The sequence below is a fragment of the Pezoporus wallicus genome, unplaced genomic scaffold, assembly GCF_028554395.1.
Source record: "Pezoporus wallicus isolate ANWC-B61680 ecotype Strahan unplaced genomic scaffold, APGP_CSIRO_Pwel_v1 contig_8825, whole genome shotgun sequence".
Lineage (NCBI taxonomy): Eukaryota > Metazoa > Chordata > Aves > Psittaciformes > Psittacidae > Pezoporus > Pezoporus wallicus.
This window is the reverse complement of record NW_026639103.1, coordinates 43239-61630: the sequence shown is the minus strand read 5'-3', so window position 1 is coordinate 61630 and position 18392 is coordinate 43239. Positions and strand designations below refer to the sequence as shown.

At 44.9% G+C, this 18392-nt stretch overlaps 2 protein-coding genes across 4 annotated transcripts; both read left to right on the top strand.

Annotated features, from left to right (window-relative positions):
* Positions 1-7737: 7737 nt before the first annotated feature.
* TRIM13 (tripartite motif containing 13) lies at positions 7738-13867 on the top strand. 3 transcript variants are annotated; one of them, XM_057413737.1, is made up of 2 exons: positions 7738-7870; positions 12536-13867. In XM_057413737.1, exon 2 carries the CDS (start codon positions 12539-12541, stop codon positions 13766-13768), a length of 1230 nt encoding a protein of 409 aa, XP_057269720.1. In that variant the 5' UTR covers positions 7738-7870; positions 12536-12538; the 3' UTR covers positions 13769-13867. The 3 variants fall into 3 exon arrangements, with proteins under 3 accessions (XP_057269720.1, XP_057269719.1, XP_057269718.1); XM_057413736.1 differs by having other exon boundaries at positions 7785-8059; XM_057413735.1 differs by lacking the exon at positions 7738-7870 and adding an exon at positions 8119-8237.
* An 86-nt stretch (positions 13868-13953) lies between these two features.
* On the top strand, positions 13954-18332 carry KCNRG (potassium channel regulator). Its single transcript, XM_057413739.1, has 2 exons — positions 13954-15990; positions 17859-18332. The coding sequence occupies exons 1-2, from the start codon at positions 15413-15415 to the stop codon at positions 18109-18111; spliced, it is 831 nt and encodes a 276-aa protein (XP_057269722.1). The 5' UTR covers positions 13954-15412; the 3' UTR covers positions 18112-18332.
* The last annotated feature ends 60 nt before the right edge of the window (positions 18333-18392 follow it).

The window sequence follows — 18392 nt, the reverse complement described above, 5'->3', positions numbered from 1 at the left end:
TTCTGTCTCCAAGTAACAGGAACCCCATAAGAACCCCATTTATTTATTTATTTATTTATTTATTTATTCATTTATTCATTCTTTCCCTTCTTTAATTCTTTCTCAGAAAAGTCGACAGAGACAGGACTCCTTGAAGCAAAGGTTTGTGCAGCCAAGGCCAGTTACCATGGTTGCCTTGATGGTGTCTGCTCCTTGTGTGTTTCCTTTTCTCCTCATCTTCCAGACCTGTTTGGCTTGTGAGTGTTAACTTCTCTGGGTCCTGTTTGCTTCTAGAGCACCTCCTCATTCGTTCAGAAGCTTTGGTAAGTGTGAAACTGAACCGCAAAGACTGCTGCAGTGAAAAGCCAACATACTATCATTGCACTTAGCAGTTGTTTTGCAAAGCAAGCTTTGGAACCAGCTTTGCGTCCCTTTCATAGAGGCAGAATGCCACTTAATTAAAAAAGCTGTAGCTTTGCTTGTAGCCTCAGGTTAAACAAGTGTTTCTTTAGCAAAAGCCCTAGAGCTGTCCCTACAGCATCCAGAACAGGGGCCACAAACTGGGCTCCAACAAGTATAACAAATAGTGATAACATGGCTATAGAAGCCCACCTGTATCTACTTCACATTTATATTTATCTACAGGCAAATAGCCAAGACATGTTGTGCCATAAATTGCTGTCCTAAAATGTTTTGCAGATAATTTAAATACTTACATTTAAAGGTCTGTTTCTTTCCAAACCAATTTGGGATAAAACTCTTGTTTCTCATGATTCCGTGGCATTTCACCTACAAAACTCCCTTACTGTTTTATTACAGTATATAATATGATGCAACTAATGTAACCCATGTGGTACAGCGTTGTCTGTCTTTAGGAGGGTAAGGGGTTAAGCGAATATTCAAAAACCCTTGTTAAAAGAAATCTTCATAGCAAGAAATATCTTACTGGTCTGGATGGGGTGTATCAGTCACACTTACCCCATTACTTGAAATATGAAGTGAAACACTTTCTCAAAATTGTGCCTAAAACCAATCTGATTTTAAGAGCAGCTTTAAAATATGCTTCCTTTCTTTTATTGGCCTTACTGTTACAGCCCATAAACATTTGGGGTCAAGAGCTCACTTCCTTAAAATACGCCAAATGGGATTAGTCTTGAACTTCTAAGAAGTACATATTAGGTGGAAACTGATGTTTATTTCATATGGAGGGCATCATGATTCTTATTGGTGGCTTGTTGTTCATGTAATTAGACCTATTTAAATCACTGCGGGATTTTTATTGTCTGTCACACACTGCGGGTTTGCTGCAGTAAATGCTGAAAGACAAATGTTAATATGGTTAAAAAAACCCCAAACCCCAAACTTAGAAGGGGACTCAAACTCCAGATGACTCCCCATCCCATTTTTTTTCCTCTGAGACCCAGGAAGTCCTTTCTTCCCCAAAAGAAGCACTGGAATATAAACACATCTCACCACATGAAGTCAGCATTGCCGAATCAGTTGGACTTCCAGGAGATGGGGCCTTGGGGAGCAGTGGCTGGCTGTGCCTTCCTGCCAGTTTCCTGCTCCACTTCTTTCTTAACTTGAGAGGCTGGTTTTACAGGTGAGCAGACTGCAGCACTTATGGGGTGAAGTACATGCCACAGCTTGGAAAAGTTGCCGGTGCTTCTTCGGAGCACACTGACTCCAGTGCTGATGCGCTCAGCAGGCAGGAAGCCTCGGAGGACCAAGGTCAGTGCAGCCCTTATCCCTGCGCCCATCCTCTCTCCCTGCAGGATTGGAGCCTGGCTGCTGAGCACCCTGTCAGCAGCTGGTGATACAATGAATTGTGCAGGAACAGCAGCAAAGATGTTTGTGAAGGCTCCAGTGCTAGACAAAATCAAGCAGATAATAGGTCCAGTGAAAGTAAGGCAAAAGTCAGCTGATAAGAAACATTGCTTATCCATATGCCTGTCTTGGAGGATGAGGTGAGCAATTCTAGCAGGATAGTATTTTATCTGTAAATGTGCTTGTCAGCCTGTTCAGAGCATATTTGAACACTGACATTTTTACAGGGCACATTTCCCCAAGGAAATGAAGATCTGGGCTCCAGTATTTAGAAGTATAACTGTGCTTGGTAATGAAGGGTTAATTCAGCTTCTGCCTTTCTTGAATGTGCATTTCTTTCACTGGGGAGGCCAAGTGTTTAGAACCCTCCCACACCGGAAGCAAAATTATGCTCAGCATGTCTAAACATGTTTGTTGCTCACAGGGTTTTAACTTTATTTCCTTGAACAGTAGCAGCAGAGACATTTTGTCTGGGAACCACGTTAGAAGAACAGGAAAATGACTGGTCCTGTCCATTTCACAAATGCAGGCGTATTTGGAGGTCCTGCCAAAAGAAAATGGTGGTCATTGACTTGTTTTGTTTTCTAGCTCACAGCTTCATTCAGAAAATACAACCATCTCTCATTAGCCCCGCAAAGTAGATCTACACTGCCTGCAGACGAGTATGTTTCAGAGAGGTTCCCTGATACCACCAAATTTGTGTGCAAGAGGGGAACTCTCTCACCCATTGTTTCAGTATGTAATGCAACACAATGAACCAGTTCTCAGAAAAATAATTCCTCTTCGTCCTGTGAGTAAAATCCTCTGGGACTTGCTTCTCTGCTGCCACAGGCTTTGCAGAGGCACTTACACCTGTGCAAACCAGCAAAAAAAATAGTGGTTAAATATGCTGGAATGGCTTTAGGAACATCTCCATGCAGCTTGCACAGAAGAAAATGATGGTGCAGGACTGGAAAATCAAGGTTTGTTTATTGAAAGCAGTCCCACTCCTAGGGTCAGGCCTGTGGTTTGGAAGATGATACAGACAAGGTCTCAGATGAAAAACAGGTTGTGCTTGTACTTTTGAAATCTTCATTATAATGTGTTCTTGTGAGGATTAATGTTCTGTAGAAAGTCTTCTGGTTTATACAGCTAATCTGATGCTTGCCAAATCATAGAAGAAATTGTATATGAAAATTAATTTTGTTCCTCGTTGTTCTATTTACTTTGGAGGTCACTGCTCCTTTCCTCTTTATGCAATCTAAGCAAAACCCACCAGAGCAGAGCTTTGATCTCCAGGCAATCACAAACCTCATTAAACCTGACAGGCACGCTGGCCGTGCTTTGTTCAGGAAGGAGCAATTCAATTCTTTTATGGCATAAGACTGCTGAAGACTGGAAACCACTGCCGATGGCACAGGGGTGTGTGGCCAAGCACTGGGACCAGCGGGCTCGTATGAGCAAGCACTAATTTGGGGAAAGTCAGAGCCATTTCTCGAGGGACTGCTCGCAGATGCAGCAGCAAGAGCACAGATTGGTTGCAGCTGTGTTTGCCTGTGTGCATGTCCGGGGCCGGAAACACCACACGAGAGCCAGCAGACAGTGGGAGAAGCAGTGGTGTATGGCCCTGAGAAAAAGCCAAGGGACAGCTTCTTCTGGGCAAGAATCCTTGCTAGAGCAGCAAACTTGGACTGCCGCGCAGCACTCCCTCCCATTTGCTTCCTCTGCATGCAAGGAAATGGGACATGGCTGTACATTCTTTGTAAATAAATAGGATTACGCTAAAGAGCTAACTGAATTCATCATTGATCCCCCCTCCCACTCCTCCAAATAAAACATGGCAAAGTGCTGAATATTAGTTAACTGTGTGGGTCAAAGTTCTGTACCTGGAACTACAGGGCTTGCCAGTACTGCTAAAATGGTCACTGGGGACCCTGCAAGTATCAAAACAGTCTCTGAAATTCAGACCTCAAAACAGCAGTTGATCATTTCCACTGCTGATGACCTTTCATGGATTTTTAATGCCTAGTATTTCTACAATGCATATTAAAAGTAGCTTTTATGGAATAATAACAAGAATATGTATTCTCTGATTCCTCTTTTGGAGTGTCTAATATAGTCTAGATGTATCTGTTGAAAAGAAATGTGGTCAGATATGATATAATTGTGAAACATGTACATGAGTAAGGTGTTTGATACACAGAGCTGTTTTGAATAGTTTATTCGTGTTAGCTTACAGTGTCTTACCAAGCTGCTATCTGCATCAAAGCTCTTGCAGGTTTATGTCTGTATTTAGCTCCTCACAGCAACTGCATCATACATGTCCGATTGTCCCTCTCCATTTGAGGGTAGGCTCACACCAGCATAGCTGAATAAAGCAGCATGATTCAAGTGTGATCAACTTGAAAATGTACCTGCTCATTGCAGGGGGGTTGGAGCCAATGACTTTTAAAGGTTCCTTCTAACCCAAACTATTCTGTGAGTCTGATTTTATGAAGTCACTGTCCAGGAGTGTACTCTGACAATTCTGCAATAGGAGGTGAAGCCTTAACTTCCTTCAGGGCAGCCAAGGGTGAGACTGGAAAATGACCCCAACTACCTCTTTTCTTTGGTTTTTCACTCTAGAAGACAGTTACAGTCTGACAGGTAGGTTTTTGATAGCATGGCTTCAGAGAAGCCTTACTGATGGGAAATACAAACCCAGGAGGACAAAAAACAAACACAAAAAAGCTGCTTTTAACTTCAGCTACATTTATCAATAAGTTTTGTTTTAGACATCTCCAGCGCAGCACAGGGGGTGCCTGGGGCCCGGAATGAGCAGCTGGTGTGGCCTAAGGGCAAGGCTGTGTTACTTTTGGCAGCAGCGCCGGCAATAGCTGGCTGGAAGGAGTTGTGAAAAGTATGGCCTGTGGGGGCACTTGTGTTTTATGCTGACGTGTGTGCCGGCTGCCACCAAAACAGGCCCTCTCACTGGCTCGTCCTGGCACTGGTGGTTGCTCGGCTGCGGGATCAGCTGGATGCCAAAACTGATCCCACTAAAAACTTTTCCTTTGTTTTTAAACTAGATTAGCTTTCAGCTCTGTTGGCTAGCTGATCTAGCTTAACATGTGGCTGCATGAATGTTGGAGCCAGCAGAGAGGAGGCATCAGGAAAGCATGACTAAGGGAAGGGAAAAGGATGGAATAATGTCTTTTGCCAATAGCACATCTCAGCTTGCCTTAACCCCCGTGAATCTACCTCGCAGGGTAAAATTACCTGTTACAGCTTGAGTCACTTTAACGGCTTGCTTCGACAGAAAGGGAAGAATCTTGTTCCTGTTTTCCTCACTCCTCTCACGTTAGACCTGCTGATTGAACTGGTGTAACCCACTGAATCAGCAGGAAGCTCACTCTGGCAAAGAAAAAGGAGCAGCGTTCTGCTGGCCTAGTGGGTGAATCAGCTCAGTAACACATGTGCCAAGGCTGCAGAGCTGGTACAGGCAGAGAGGGCAGCAGCAGCTGGCTCTGAGGCCTCTGACTGAACACAGCACACAGCTTCAGGCTCAGAAATCCCTGTTGTAATGCTTAAGCAGAAGAGTCACAATCTGGGTTCTCTATGCAGTTTACAGATGACATTAGGCACTATCCCTTTGTCTTACAACAAACATGGTGTTTGTCTCATAAAGCTGAAGTTGCCATTGGTTTATAATTCCTTCCACACTCCTCCCTGTTTTCAACCCTCCTGTGGGTGACATCTGTCCTAACGCTTCCCTCCAAGTGGGCCTCTCCTTTGAGCCTAGATTTCCCTTGGGTTTGTTTCCTTATTAGATAGGGAAATATTGCCACAGATCTACTAACGCTCTTTTGCATCAGCCAGAACTTTTCTCAGAAGCTTCAACAAATGGTCCCTGATGTTGCTTCAGGAACACAATGTGCTCTCAGATGTGGGAATGCAAGCTCATAAGCAAGCTGCTATCAAAAGACCTCTATAAACAACAACTGGTTAAAAAGAGTATAGAAAGATGAACTCATGTGTGTGCAAAACAGGTGGTTGTGTGCAACTCTAGTGATCAGATAGTAGTAAAATGCCCAAATTATATTTGATGTGCTCGGGACAGTCATGGTACACTTAAGCATGGCACTGGCTGGGCGCTGTCTCCATGCACCAAGAACAGAAATTCCATGCTGTGTTTGCCCAAGTTTAGGCTTTCATCTTTTGAAAGAAAGAAGTCCAGGCAAAGAGGGACAAGAACATCTTCAAATGAAGAGGAGATATCACAGATGGGCAGGTGAGTGACAGAGCACTGGAACAGGTTGCCCAGGGGGGTGTGGAGTCTCCTACATTGGAGATATTCAAGGCCCGCCTGGACAAGTTCCTGTGTGATGTACTCTAGGTTACCCTGCTCTTGGAGGGGGGTTGGACTGGATGATCTTTTGAAGTCCCTTCCAACTCTTTGGATTCTGTGGGATTCTGTGTCCACTCATGCTGATACAGCTCCTCTTCTTTTATAAGGGGACAGAGTAGGACCAGTGCAAAGAATTAGTGATGAATAAAATGTACTCTAAAAATATCTCAGGAAAAAAGCTGTATGAGAAATGTATGAACTTAATAATGAGTGAGGAATCTAAAATGCCCTATTGTTGATGATGTTTTTAACCATAAAATCACAGAGAAGATTAGAAGAATCAGGAAGTTCTTGATATAAAAATGGCTGTTGGGAAAGTGTAGACCAGGGGTACTTTGAAAACATGAAGTACAAGCACTGGGATATCACTTGAACACAGTCTGGGTAGTGGAAGAGTGGATTAAGCTATCGCTTTTCAGAAACTGGGATGATCTGATGATGGACAGATGGACAAAGGAGATGATGGACAATTAGGAAGAAACAAGCAGGATGTTAAGAGCACCTGAAGGTCTTGGTTGCTTTTGTGCAGCAGCTCTGCCTTCCAGGGCTGCTTTCTGGTTGACAGTGGATGAAATACGGCAGTGTATGAACACTCTGAAGGGGTTTCCAAAAACACTTGTCCTTGATCCAACTGTTCCTGTTAAGTCCAGCTGAGAGGCCAGGCCAGGCATCAGGAGGGAAGGTGAGGAAGAGGAGACTGCTTCCTCTTCTGGCTGCAGTGAACTGGGGAACCACAGCTTTGGCATGTTATTGAATGGGTTTAAAATTCCAGGTTCCTAAACAATTGGCAGAAAGATGTCAGCTGCATGAGGGAACTCCGTCTGAGAGAAATACGGTATAGCCTGTGACAGTACTTGTGTGGGTACTCCTGAATGTGAATAGACTCCACCGTGCAGATGAGTGACGTGACTGCAGTGGGTGAGTGAAGAGCACGGGAGTGACAGGGGTGCAGGAGGCAGAGTACATGTGTTTGGGAACAGCTTTTGATGTAGTGTTTCACAAAGTCTAACTCGGAAGTTCAGTTTGGCTTTGATGTGAGACTTGTTGACTTGAGATCTAACAGAAGGACTGCAAGGAAGATATAAAGCACAAAGATCCTCTGTGGTCTCAGCACTTCCAGCTGCGGTTTCACAGACCTGTAAGCTGAGGGTCCTCCCAGGCAGATGTGGGATCCATCGTGCTCCATCTCCCTGGGACTAGCCTATGTTAGGGCAGGAGACCTGCATAGTTATAAGAGGCCATGGTACTCTCTAACAGATTCATTGGTAGGAAATAGTACAGCTAGCGCGTTAAAGCAAATAGGAATACATCTCTATCCTTTTATGAAGCACATAAGGATACCTGGCTAAAATGATGTTAATTGTTTAATGAGTGCTTTCAGGATGTGGAAGATGCTCGTCCGGATCGCCACCCAGCAGTGCTCCTCCTTAGGCTGCGCAGCGCTCGTTGGTGAGCTGTAGCCTCAAGCTTAATTTGGCAGGGTTAATAAACAACAGAACCCCGTCAGCATCTCGCCGGAGACACTCGCAGGGGCTGAGGAAAGAGGCATCCACCGCCTGATAGCGAGGCCGCCCGTTCTTCCTTCCCTTCCTCCCTCTGGGCAGCCTCGGGGGCTTCCTTTGCCTCCCGCCAGCGAGTGGAGGAGGAAGAGCCGCTGCAGCAGCGCCTGCCCCGGGGTCGGATCGGCGGCCGCTGGCCAAGGTGGGTGGGCGCACCCGGGCCGGGGCTGCGGGCAGCAGCTCCTGAGCCACCGACAGCTTCAGCAGAGGCCGGGGCCGCGGCCTGCCCACTCGTTCTGTGCCGAGCGGCGGCGAGGAGGGGCGTGCGGCCGGGCGGACAGCGGGTGGCGGCCCTCGGCATCGCCCGCCGCCACTGACCGCGCTCGCCGGGGTGAGAGGGGGGCACCGGGCCCGGCCGCGCTGGGCCGGGCCAGGCGGGTCGGCGGGAGCGGAAGCCGACAGGCTGGGGCCCGGCGAGGGGGCCGGTCTGGACGCGGCGTGGTGCGGGTTCCGCGGCTGCCCGCTCCCTGCGCCCGCCCCGGCCTCTCCGCTCCCCGCGGGCCGGCATGGTGAGTAGCGGGAGCGGCGATGCGGCCCGCGCCCGGGCGGCGGGAGAGGCAGGCCCCGCCGGGCGGGTGAAGGCCCCGGCATGGTGCGGTCGGCGGGGGGCCGGCGCGGCCGTTGGTTCGGGTGGCAGCGCTGCTCCCGCCTCCGTCGTTCTGGGCCTTGCGGAGAGGGCCCCTCCCGAGCAGCGGTGGCCGGTGGGGCAGCTGTGAAGCCGGGAGCGGGGCCGGGCGCGACATGGCCCTCCAGGCGCGTGTCGGGGGCCCCGGAGGAGCGGGGCTGTAGCCCGGAGCAGGCAGAGAAAGCCTGCCTGGGGACGGGGCAGCGAGCGCAGGAGCGGACGTTGGCGCTGCGCGGTCGGCATGTCGGGCTCTGGGGAGGACACCGTTTGCCTGGGCCTGCGACTGCGCCGAACCAGGGTTGCTTGTTCCTCCGGGCCTCTCAGGCGTTCTGAAGGCTGAACGTGTTTGATCCACCTGGTTCTTCTGGAAAAAGTTTGGCCATGGTTTAAAGCATGGCCACTTTCCTCAGCTCTTTTTGGCCGCCTGAATACCCGCTGCACCCAGGTTTCGATAGTCCCATGTTTCAAGCGTCTACATTGACCCTCCATTAGGTTGTGGGTCCTCTTGATGGTGGTTAAGATCGTTGCTGCTGGAGGGAGGAGCTCCCATCACCGTTCCTCCTACCTTGTTTGTGCGAGACCCCTTTCTGGGCCGATTCAACACACCAGCCTGACAGAAAGCGGAGGAAATTGCTTGTAAGAGGCCTGACAAGGACGGGGGTCCTTGCAAAGGAAGGGAGACAAGAATTCTGACTAGCTCAGTTGCTTGTGGAAATGCAACATGACTCGATTAGGTTTTATTTGGAACCCCTACACGCTATTGCAGGAAGCTTGTAATTCAAGAGCTACCTTCTTGTTTCGCTTGACGGCTGGTGAAGTTTGGGTTTTGCTTTCAGCCTGCTTCTGGCATTAGCCAGTGTCTGTGCTGAGAAGCACGCTAAATGAGTGTCTCTGGAGTGTGGGGAAAAGCTACTGTGGTTATTTTTGCATTTATGTTTTGATTTCTTTGGCTGTTCATCTTCCTAATGATAAATTGTGCAAGTGGCTCTTTCTGAAGTGGGTGACATCTGCTGGATTTGTACCCAGAAAGCTTATGTAGCTCAGATGACAGAAAAAAAAACACTGTGCCTTTTGGGTCACGTGCTACGTGTGGAGAATTCCAGGGCCATCCAAACCTGCATCAGAAGTTACACAGAGAAACTCCCAGTGGAGAAGTTGAAATGTTGCTGCAGTTTCTCACACAAGGACCAGGTTGCTAATACAAAGGGATATTTCAATCCACGGATGACTTACTCGCTGCAATTAATGTCCTAACCAAGACGGAAGTTCAGCTGCTCCAGCCAGTCATACGGGTTTTCAGTATTGTTGGTTTGGTGTTAGTGGTGTTGTAAGAAGGGGAAAAAAAAAACCCTTGTAGACTTGCCCATTTCCTTTTCTAAAAATCCAAGGGTTTTAATGATGTCATATAATGGTTTGAAAGTTCAGTTATATTTATAAAGCGTAATTATTTAATTGGATAAGTGGGGTTGGAATGAAACAGAACAGTTTTCTTTGGATCCTGAAACCTTTTTGTGTATCTTTTTTGTATTTTTAGGAGCATGAAAGTCTTCTGTGTTTGTCTTGCAATTTTAATGGAACATGTTGTAGTAAGCATTTTCTGCAGTGATTTGCAGTCCTCACTCTCAGGCATGCAGAGCTGCTTTTCCAGCTCCCTGAGAAGTGAAATCCTTCCTGCTAAAGGAGGTGGAGCACAGCAAATGTTTTCTGCAATGTGAATTTACGTTTACTAAGAGATGGAGAGCTGACCTTTTAATAACTGACATTTGTAGTTATTACTCCCTTAACACACAAGCCAAACCGATCTCTGTGCTATTGCTGAGGCTTAGTTATAAAGAGGAAGATTCAAGAGTATAGGGCAAAATCATGATCTTCTCATCATCCCATTCTATTTAGCTGTAGTAAGAGGATGGAAGAGAAGCATTGCTTATTCTGGTGTTGAGAAGTGCTTCAAAATCACGCTCACAGAAACTGAACTTACTGGATGGGATCTGTGGTCTTGCAGGAAACCTTAGGTAGTAGTGGAGTCCTTAGAGCTTTTCTCTGAGGCTTTGTCCCTAGCTGTAATGGTTCTTTGGGTTTCTTCTGCCCAATGACCTTAGTCCTGAGGTTGAGTAGAAAAGCTGGCAACTTTTTCGAACTCTCCCTGTTCAAACAAGGGAATATCTCTCCTTGTCACTGGAAAAGCATGTGAGGTTTGCTTACACCTGTCATGGTTTAAGCCCAGCTGGCAACCCAGAACCACATTTCTCGAGAATGGCTTTTACTGAGAAGTCTCACTGTGACTGTATGGGTCCTCTTGTGAAAGAAACTCAGAACTGACCTTGCTTTTCTTACCTGTAGTGGTCTTTGCTTTCCTTGGATCAATGGTATTGCTTTCATTCTTCTGTGCAGCATAAAATGGTTAGGGTTGGAAAGGACCTTAAGATGATCAAGTTCCAACCCTTCTGCCGTGGGCAAGGACACCTCAGCCTAGACTATGTCACCCAAGGCTCTCTCCAACCTGGCCTTGAACACTGCCAGGGATGGAGCACTCACAACTTCCTTGGGCAACCCATTCCAGTGCCTTAGCACCCTCACAGTAAAGAACTTCTTCCCTATAGCCAATCTAAACTTCCCCTGTGTAAGTTTAAGCCCATTACCCCTTGTCCTGTCACTACAGTCCATCATGAAAAGTCCCTCCCCAGTATCCCTATAGGCCCCCTTCAGATACTGGAAGGCTGCTATGAGGTCTCCACGCAGCCTTCTCTTCTCCAGGCTGAACAGCCCCAACTTTCTCAACCTGTCTTCATACGGGAGGTGCTCCAGTCCCCTGATCATCCTCGTGGCCCTTCTCTGGACATGTTCCAACAGTTCCATGTCCTTCTTATGTTGAGGACGCCAGAACTGTACACAATACTCCCAAGTGCTGTGCATGAACATGCATGGATCTTCCCTTGCAGCTGTCCTCTTGGCTCCCATGTTTTCAACTTCATATTTCTTTGAGGGGACAGAAACCTTAGTAATAACTTCAAAACTAATTTAAAAGAGCTCATTCATGCGCCTTGCTGTCACAGCAGTACTTTGATGTTCCTTCTTTGTGATACATCTTTTCATTTATAAATGGAATTTTATTACATATCTGTATTACTTATATATGACTGCATATTGTATAATATGGAAATAATTTATGCAAGGGAAGCATCTTTGTAATTATAGCTTGAAACTAAGTGAGAGTTTTGGCTAATACAAATTGTCACCCATTTTGGTCTTTATTAGCTGTGTGTTTTCTTAGAGTTTGCTGGAAGTTACAAGGTGTCTGCAAATGAGAACTTGGCTTTGGTTAGAGGCACTGTGAGGGTAGCACTGGGTCCCTTCACAGAGACTTTCCAGTTGAAAGAATTACATGATAAATCCTCTTCGTGTAGGTCCTGTCCACAGAAAGAAATTACTGAGGTGTGAATGCCTTAAGAGTGGAATTGGAAATAGAGATTGCAGATGAGGAAAACTGGTGAACAGCTTTGTTTCCTGTTGAATTATCAGCTGATCTTGGAAGTATTTTAACTTTGTGCTGAATAGCTGCACAATACCATGTTCACTTGGTTATTTAAGTATATTGCAGGAGCAAGAGGAAAGCTGACTTTTTAAGTGTGTGGTGACTCACCTTTGGCTTTGCAGGTAGAGCACAGAACCACATAACATACTCTTTAGCTGAAGAAATTTTGAAGATGGGCTTTGAAACTGTAAGGCCTGGAGGAGTTGAGCAAGTGAAGTGTAATCAAATCTTAGCAGGGCATGTTGGCTGAGTATCTTCTGTGAAAATCCAGTTTCTGTGTATTGTGTCAGTGAGGAAAGATATAAGTCTTGAACTGTTGTTATGAGTACCTGAGTTGTTTTCATTCAGAGTCCTTGCTGGGTCTGGCAAGCCTTTTTTTCCCAGAATTTTAGTTGGGAGTCCAGAAATGGTTCTGCTTGGGCACTGAGCTGTTCTTGTGCCTACCATCTGGTGGCCAGATACCACTGCTAACTGGGCTAGCTGCGGACCCCAGCTGTCTTAGGGGTATATCTGTCTTAGAGGTACTGGAGAAAAAGGCAGATTCTTTTCTCACTGAGCTGTGTCTCAGATGCAGATTGTTTTTTCATGGTTTCCCTAGAAGAGAAATAAATTTCCTAAGTTCCTGTTACTACCTTTCTTCTCTTTCCTAGGATATGATGGAGCTCCTAGAGGAAGATCTCACCTGTCCCATTTGCTGTAGCCTGTTTGATGATCCTCGTGTCCTGCCCTGTTCCCACAATTTCTGCAGAAAGTGTCTGGAAGGAATTCTTGATGGAAACGTGCGGAATGTTCTTTGGAGGCCGTCCCCTTTCAAGTGCCCCACGTGCAGGAAGGAAACTCCTGTTACTGGCGTCAACAGTTTGCAAGTCAACTACTCCCTGAAAGGTATCGTGGAGAAGTACAACAAAATCAAAGTAACTCCAAAAATGCCCGTGTGCAAAGTGCACAGCGGGCAACCCCTTAACATTTTCTGCCGGACAGACATGCAGCTGATCTGTGGGGTTTGTGCCACCCGTGGTGACCATACAAAGCATGTTTTCTGTTCTATTGAAGAAGCTTACTCCCAGGAGAAGCGGGCCTTTGAAACCCTTTTTCAGGGCTTTGAAACGTGGCGTTGTGGAGATGCCCTCTCACGGCTGGATACCTTAGAAACCAGTAAGAGGAAAGCTCTGCAGATGCTGACCAAAGATTCGGACAAAGTGAAGGAGTTCTTCGAGAAGCTGCAGCACACGCTGGAGCAGAAGCGCAATGAGATCCTCTCTGACTTTGAGACCATGAAGCTTGCAGTGATGCAGGCCTATGACCCGGAAATCAATAAACTGAACACCATTCTGCAGGAGCAGCGGATGGCTTTTAACATTGCAGAGGCCTTCAAAGACGTGTCTGAACCCATTATATTTCTGCAGCAGATGCAGGAGTTCAGGGAAAAAATCAAGGTGCTTAAAGAAACTCCTTTACCTTGTTCCAGTGTGGACATCAGCCCTACAATGAAGAGCTTTGATACCAGCCAGTGGAATGGCATAAAGCTAGTTGATGTGGACAAACTTTCCTTGCCTCAGGAAAACAACACTCTTAAATTCAAGATTTTCTCAGTCTTTTCGCGCAGATTTATAGTGAATTCTCTTATTTGCTTGCTTATTCTTGCTGTCACCAGGATGTCCTTTGTGGAGTCAGTTGTTGACAATCTCCAGTGCTGGAGATCTCACTTCTTTGCAATTAACTTGTCCTATTTGGCAGATACGGTGGAGATAGCAGATCACGCAGTCTTTTACTGGGAACAGATGACAGATGGAGCTTCACTTCTAAGAGAAAAGTGTAAAAACTATACATTGGTTGTACTAGATAATGTTGCACAGTTTGTGTGCAAGTATAAACTGTTGTGAAGCCCATGCAGGAATAGGAGAAGTAAGAGAGATCTGGTGAGCAAAACATAGAACTTCTTAAAATTGATTGGGTTTTTAAGTCTTCCAGTGAAAACATTCCGAGATTCAAAATGTTTCCAAAACATTCATACAGTTCACATAGTTTGAGTGCTGATTAACTGGAAGATGAAATGAAGTTTTGAAAAACACATTGTTTTGGATTCTCCTTTTAGTGGCGATTACGGGAATATTATTCGCTGTAAATCATTCTTCTTACCAAAATATAGGGCGAAACTGTGTATGTATGTTTAATGTTAATTGTAGAATAAGATAAAAAGTGTCACTTCCTCAGAGGTCATAGTTAAAAACACTGGTTTTTACTAAATGGGAGGTGGTTGGCAAAGAGGAAGATGAGTTGTGACTGAGAAGAGCACTGTATTGAGGCTGGCTGAGGACAGCCCTGCCACTGCAGAATATAGTGTGCATCCTTCACGTTCCGGAACCACTTTCTGTCTGAGGATGTTACTTCTTCCTAGAACAGACATATGTATTTTTTTGTATAACCAGATGTTGTGAATATCCTGTGCATTCAGATTACTGTAGGTTGCTGTTTACATGTTCTATCAAAAAATGTATCTTCAGGACAAGCATAAATTCTAGGGTAAAGAGAAATCAGTTGAGGTTGGTAAGAGAAGAGCAAGCTACAAGGTAGTATGTGCTCTACAGGTAGTACATACTCTGCAGTCTACTTTTCCAGCATCAAATTGCAGGGATAACTGAGCTGTCTTACTAAATTCATGTTTCTCTGAAGCCACACTTTATTGAAAGTGGCCTTAATGTGTTTAGTGCAGGGAAAGGCATGCCTGGGTCAGCTGCAGGAAGGCAGCTTGCACTGTAGCCCTGTGAAGGTGGCAGGTAGAGCAGTTTCCCACTTGTCTCTGACTCCAGATCGTCATTCCAAAAGCCAGGAAAAATGATGGGATGATTCCTTGGAACAGAGTGCATAAAGTGACAGGAGTATGGATGTTGTTAATGCTTTAGCATTGGAACATACATAGGTTCTTCTAGTGTTACTGTATTTTTGGGTACCTTGTTTCAGGAGTTAGTTGAATTTTCTGAGTGTATTGTCTTGGCCGTGGTTAACAGTGGTCTAGAGTGAACTGTAAGCTTGACTTCTTTGAAGTGCCCTTCATTAAGAGCATACAATACTAAGATGTATTGCTTGAAGAGCATCTAACCTCTTTTTGCAGTCATCCTGTGAGCACCAATATATAGAATGAAAACACATAGTTGACTTTTCTGGGAAACAAACATGAAGTGTGCCATACTTTGGGGATATTCATTAGCCTCTCTCAAGGTTTAATAAGTTGTGACGGTCAATTCACTGTCTTCCAGTAGTCTTTGCATGCTGTTCATTTCAAAAATGAAACATTAAATTCCAAGAATCAAAGTTTCCAAGCAACCAAACCCTGCAAACAAAGCTATTGTACGTGATATTTACAGCTTTGTTGCCTGGGAATACTGTCGCTGCTCCACACCTCGCTCCAAACACTTGGTAAAATCACTGAATGGTTCTTGCAGCTGCAGATGCGTTGCAGTTCAGGAAAGACCAAGTCACAGACATATAGATCAGAGACTTACGATTTGTGAGTGGCTGAGATAGCAATGAGTAATCGAGAGGTGGTGGTTCTGAGTGTGGGAGGGGTGAGATTTGTAACCAGGACTTCTACCTTGCAGCAGTTCCCAGAGTCCAGGCTGGCACGGATGTTGAATGACGATGACCAGGAATTTAATCTGGTGAATGGAGAGTTTTTTGTGGACAGAGATGGAACTTTGTTTACTTACATCATGGACTTCTTGAGGACTCTCCAGGTCTCCTTACCAGCTGATTTCTCGGACTATCAGAGGCTGCAGAGGGAAGCAGAATTCTATGGGCTCTACACTCTGGCTGACCTCCTGAGCCAGGAACACTTGCTGAAGCCAAGGCTGGAGATCTTGGAAGTGCGTTTTTCTCTCCAAGAGATGCAGGCCTTTTTCCGGATCTTTAGTTCCTGCAGTGCCACTGTTGAGACACTAGCTGAACAGATCACAGTGTTCATGGGGCAGCAGTCAGGACAGAGCTGGAACAGCTGTTTTCCTTCTCAGAAACCACTTGTTCCACTTCCTTTGGAAAGACCTTCTCACCATGACATGGTTTTTCGGTGCGGTACTGACTACTCCGCTGGTGACCGGTTTGTGGCCAGGTACTCTCCCTTGTGTGGCTTCTCATTATGGAGATGTCTTAATGACTTCTAGCTCATAAAGTACATGCTACATGCTAGCAAAGATCATTTTAAGGTAGCTATCGGACAGCTGTCTGAGAGAAAAGAAGTAAGTTTCCTTCTTTCTGCTAGTTTAGTTTTATCTTTTTCTAGTTCTGAAATACTCAAGTTTAATTTGTTACACGGATTTGCCTGTTCTTCAGCTTTCTAAAATGCTGATCTTGATGTTTGGGTTTGAGTTCTCTTGGGTCTTTCTCTCCCTCTGCCCTTTCCTCCTCATTCGCTCTCTCAGGCTTTAGAATTCCACAGCATCAGTGACCTTCTAGAGGACTTGAAAAGCACAAGAGTAAAATCAAGCAAAGCAAACAAAATAAATAAGGAATGAAGTACTGGGGAAGCCTAAAATCTCTACTAGCTCATGATCCAAAAGACTTTCATATGGAAAAGAGGCAAAAGAGAACAGCTGAACAGGGCTAAAGACACCAGTGGAAGTAGGATACCAATTTGGGGGCTGAAAGCTTTTGTAGAACCTTTTCCTAGGGGGAGGGAGAAGGGGCAGATTATTAATTCTATGCTACACAGTGGCTTTTCTTTCAATTCAAGTGCCAGGTTTTGTTTTTATTAAGATTACTGTATATCAGTGATTTTTGTGGTGGCAGTATTGTATTCTAATGACAACTTAAATTTTTTAAACAAGCTTTTGCTGGATGCCTCTACTGTATGGAGACACGTTTTTACTGTATAACAAAATGTAACCTAATTTGTTCTCTGTGGCTACTAGAACATCTGGGATTTTATTGAAATATTTCCAAAAGGGTTATTCTGAGTATGTGAATCAACACAGCAGTCTTTTGATTTATAATAAAGTTTATATTCTAGCTTCCTTTAGCTAAGCAAGTAGAAGAAAAACTACTTTGCATTTGCAAAGCAACATACATTTGTGGGCTAGACCTTAACTTTATAATGCATTACTCATTTTAATGGACCAACAACTGGTTGAGTAGGTTATGGCAACTTAAATAGGGGAAAATATTCTTGATCCTTTACTTTATTTCTTTACACTTAGTAAAAGTATTCCTCTGCAGAATCTTGAGTAATGAAACAAGTTGAGTTTGATTATGTTGCCTGCTGAATTTCTATTGACTTATCCTTTGTGATGGCACATACTCTTTCACCTTTTTTGTGCTTTCTGTGATAATTTGTTGTACTTTCCTCTGAACCATGGAACAGTTTCACCCTTGTCAACTTATGTATTTTCTAATAGTATTTTTACCTGACTTCTGTTCCTCACAGTGTCTGGATAGATTCTTAAACTTACTTTATATCAAGTAGAATAATTTGAGCAATGTGAAAATGATTTTCATACTTCTTACCACGAGACCTGCTGTACAAGGTAATTTTGCAATAAATGGCACTGTTTGTAGAGAGATCCTGTGTAATGAAAAGTGGTGCTCTTGGGGTGAATGTGACTTCACTGTCCTTTCCATCATCTACCCTTACCTGAAGAACTGTTGTGGCATGACGTAGAGTGTTACATAAGTGAAAAGAGGTGGAGGTCAATCACAGCTATTTCTTAAGTAAGTAAGTTTTGGGGTGGAGGTGAAAGAAAAGTGCTTCTTTCCCTACATGTAACTGGATGAGCTGGGAATTACTGTTCTAATAATGAGGGGAAGAGTTAAATTGTCCTTAAAGGAGGTAAAAAAAAACGTGGAACCTTGGTGGCCATAAACCCGTGCAACTGTGCTGACCTGCCTTGTCTGAGGGCTGGCTTGTTTTTATAGAAAGATCTATTCCATTCTTCAGGAAGTCACTGAAGTGTGTTGTAACTGATTATTTTTTCCTTATTTTAGGTATGTTTCCATAAAGCCAGATAATAGAAAGCTGATTAATGGTACAAACGTGCTAGGCCTGCTACTTGACACTTTACTCAGAGATGGATTTCGCCTCATAAGCACCAGGACAGTCTCTGGTGAAGACAAAGTGGAATGCTTCAGTTTTGAAAGGGTGAAGAGGCCAGCAGGCCTTGCCCTCACACTGAAGAACACCGCAGGGAGCTCCAGGGTGGCACAGGCAAAGAGAAGCCAAGTGCAGAAAGGGAAATAAAAGCTTTTATTTTCATCTGCTGAAGGTGGAAGAGGGGTGTGTCAGTGCTAGTGGCCTTTTTCTGACTTGTTTCAAACTGCAACTATTGAGGGAAGGAACAAACAAGTTGTTTTTTTTCTAGTATTCAGAAGGAAAAAATTGCTTTCCTGCTTTTTACTACTCCACCCTCTTCAACTCTAAATAAAAGAACCACAGATTCAATACGGGTTTTGTGGACCAGATTCCACCATTTTCAGAGGTTGGTTTTTTTTTTTCTCTCTGGCTAAAATTCATATTAGGAT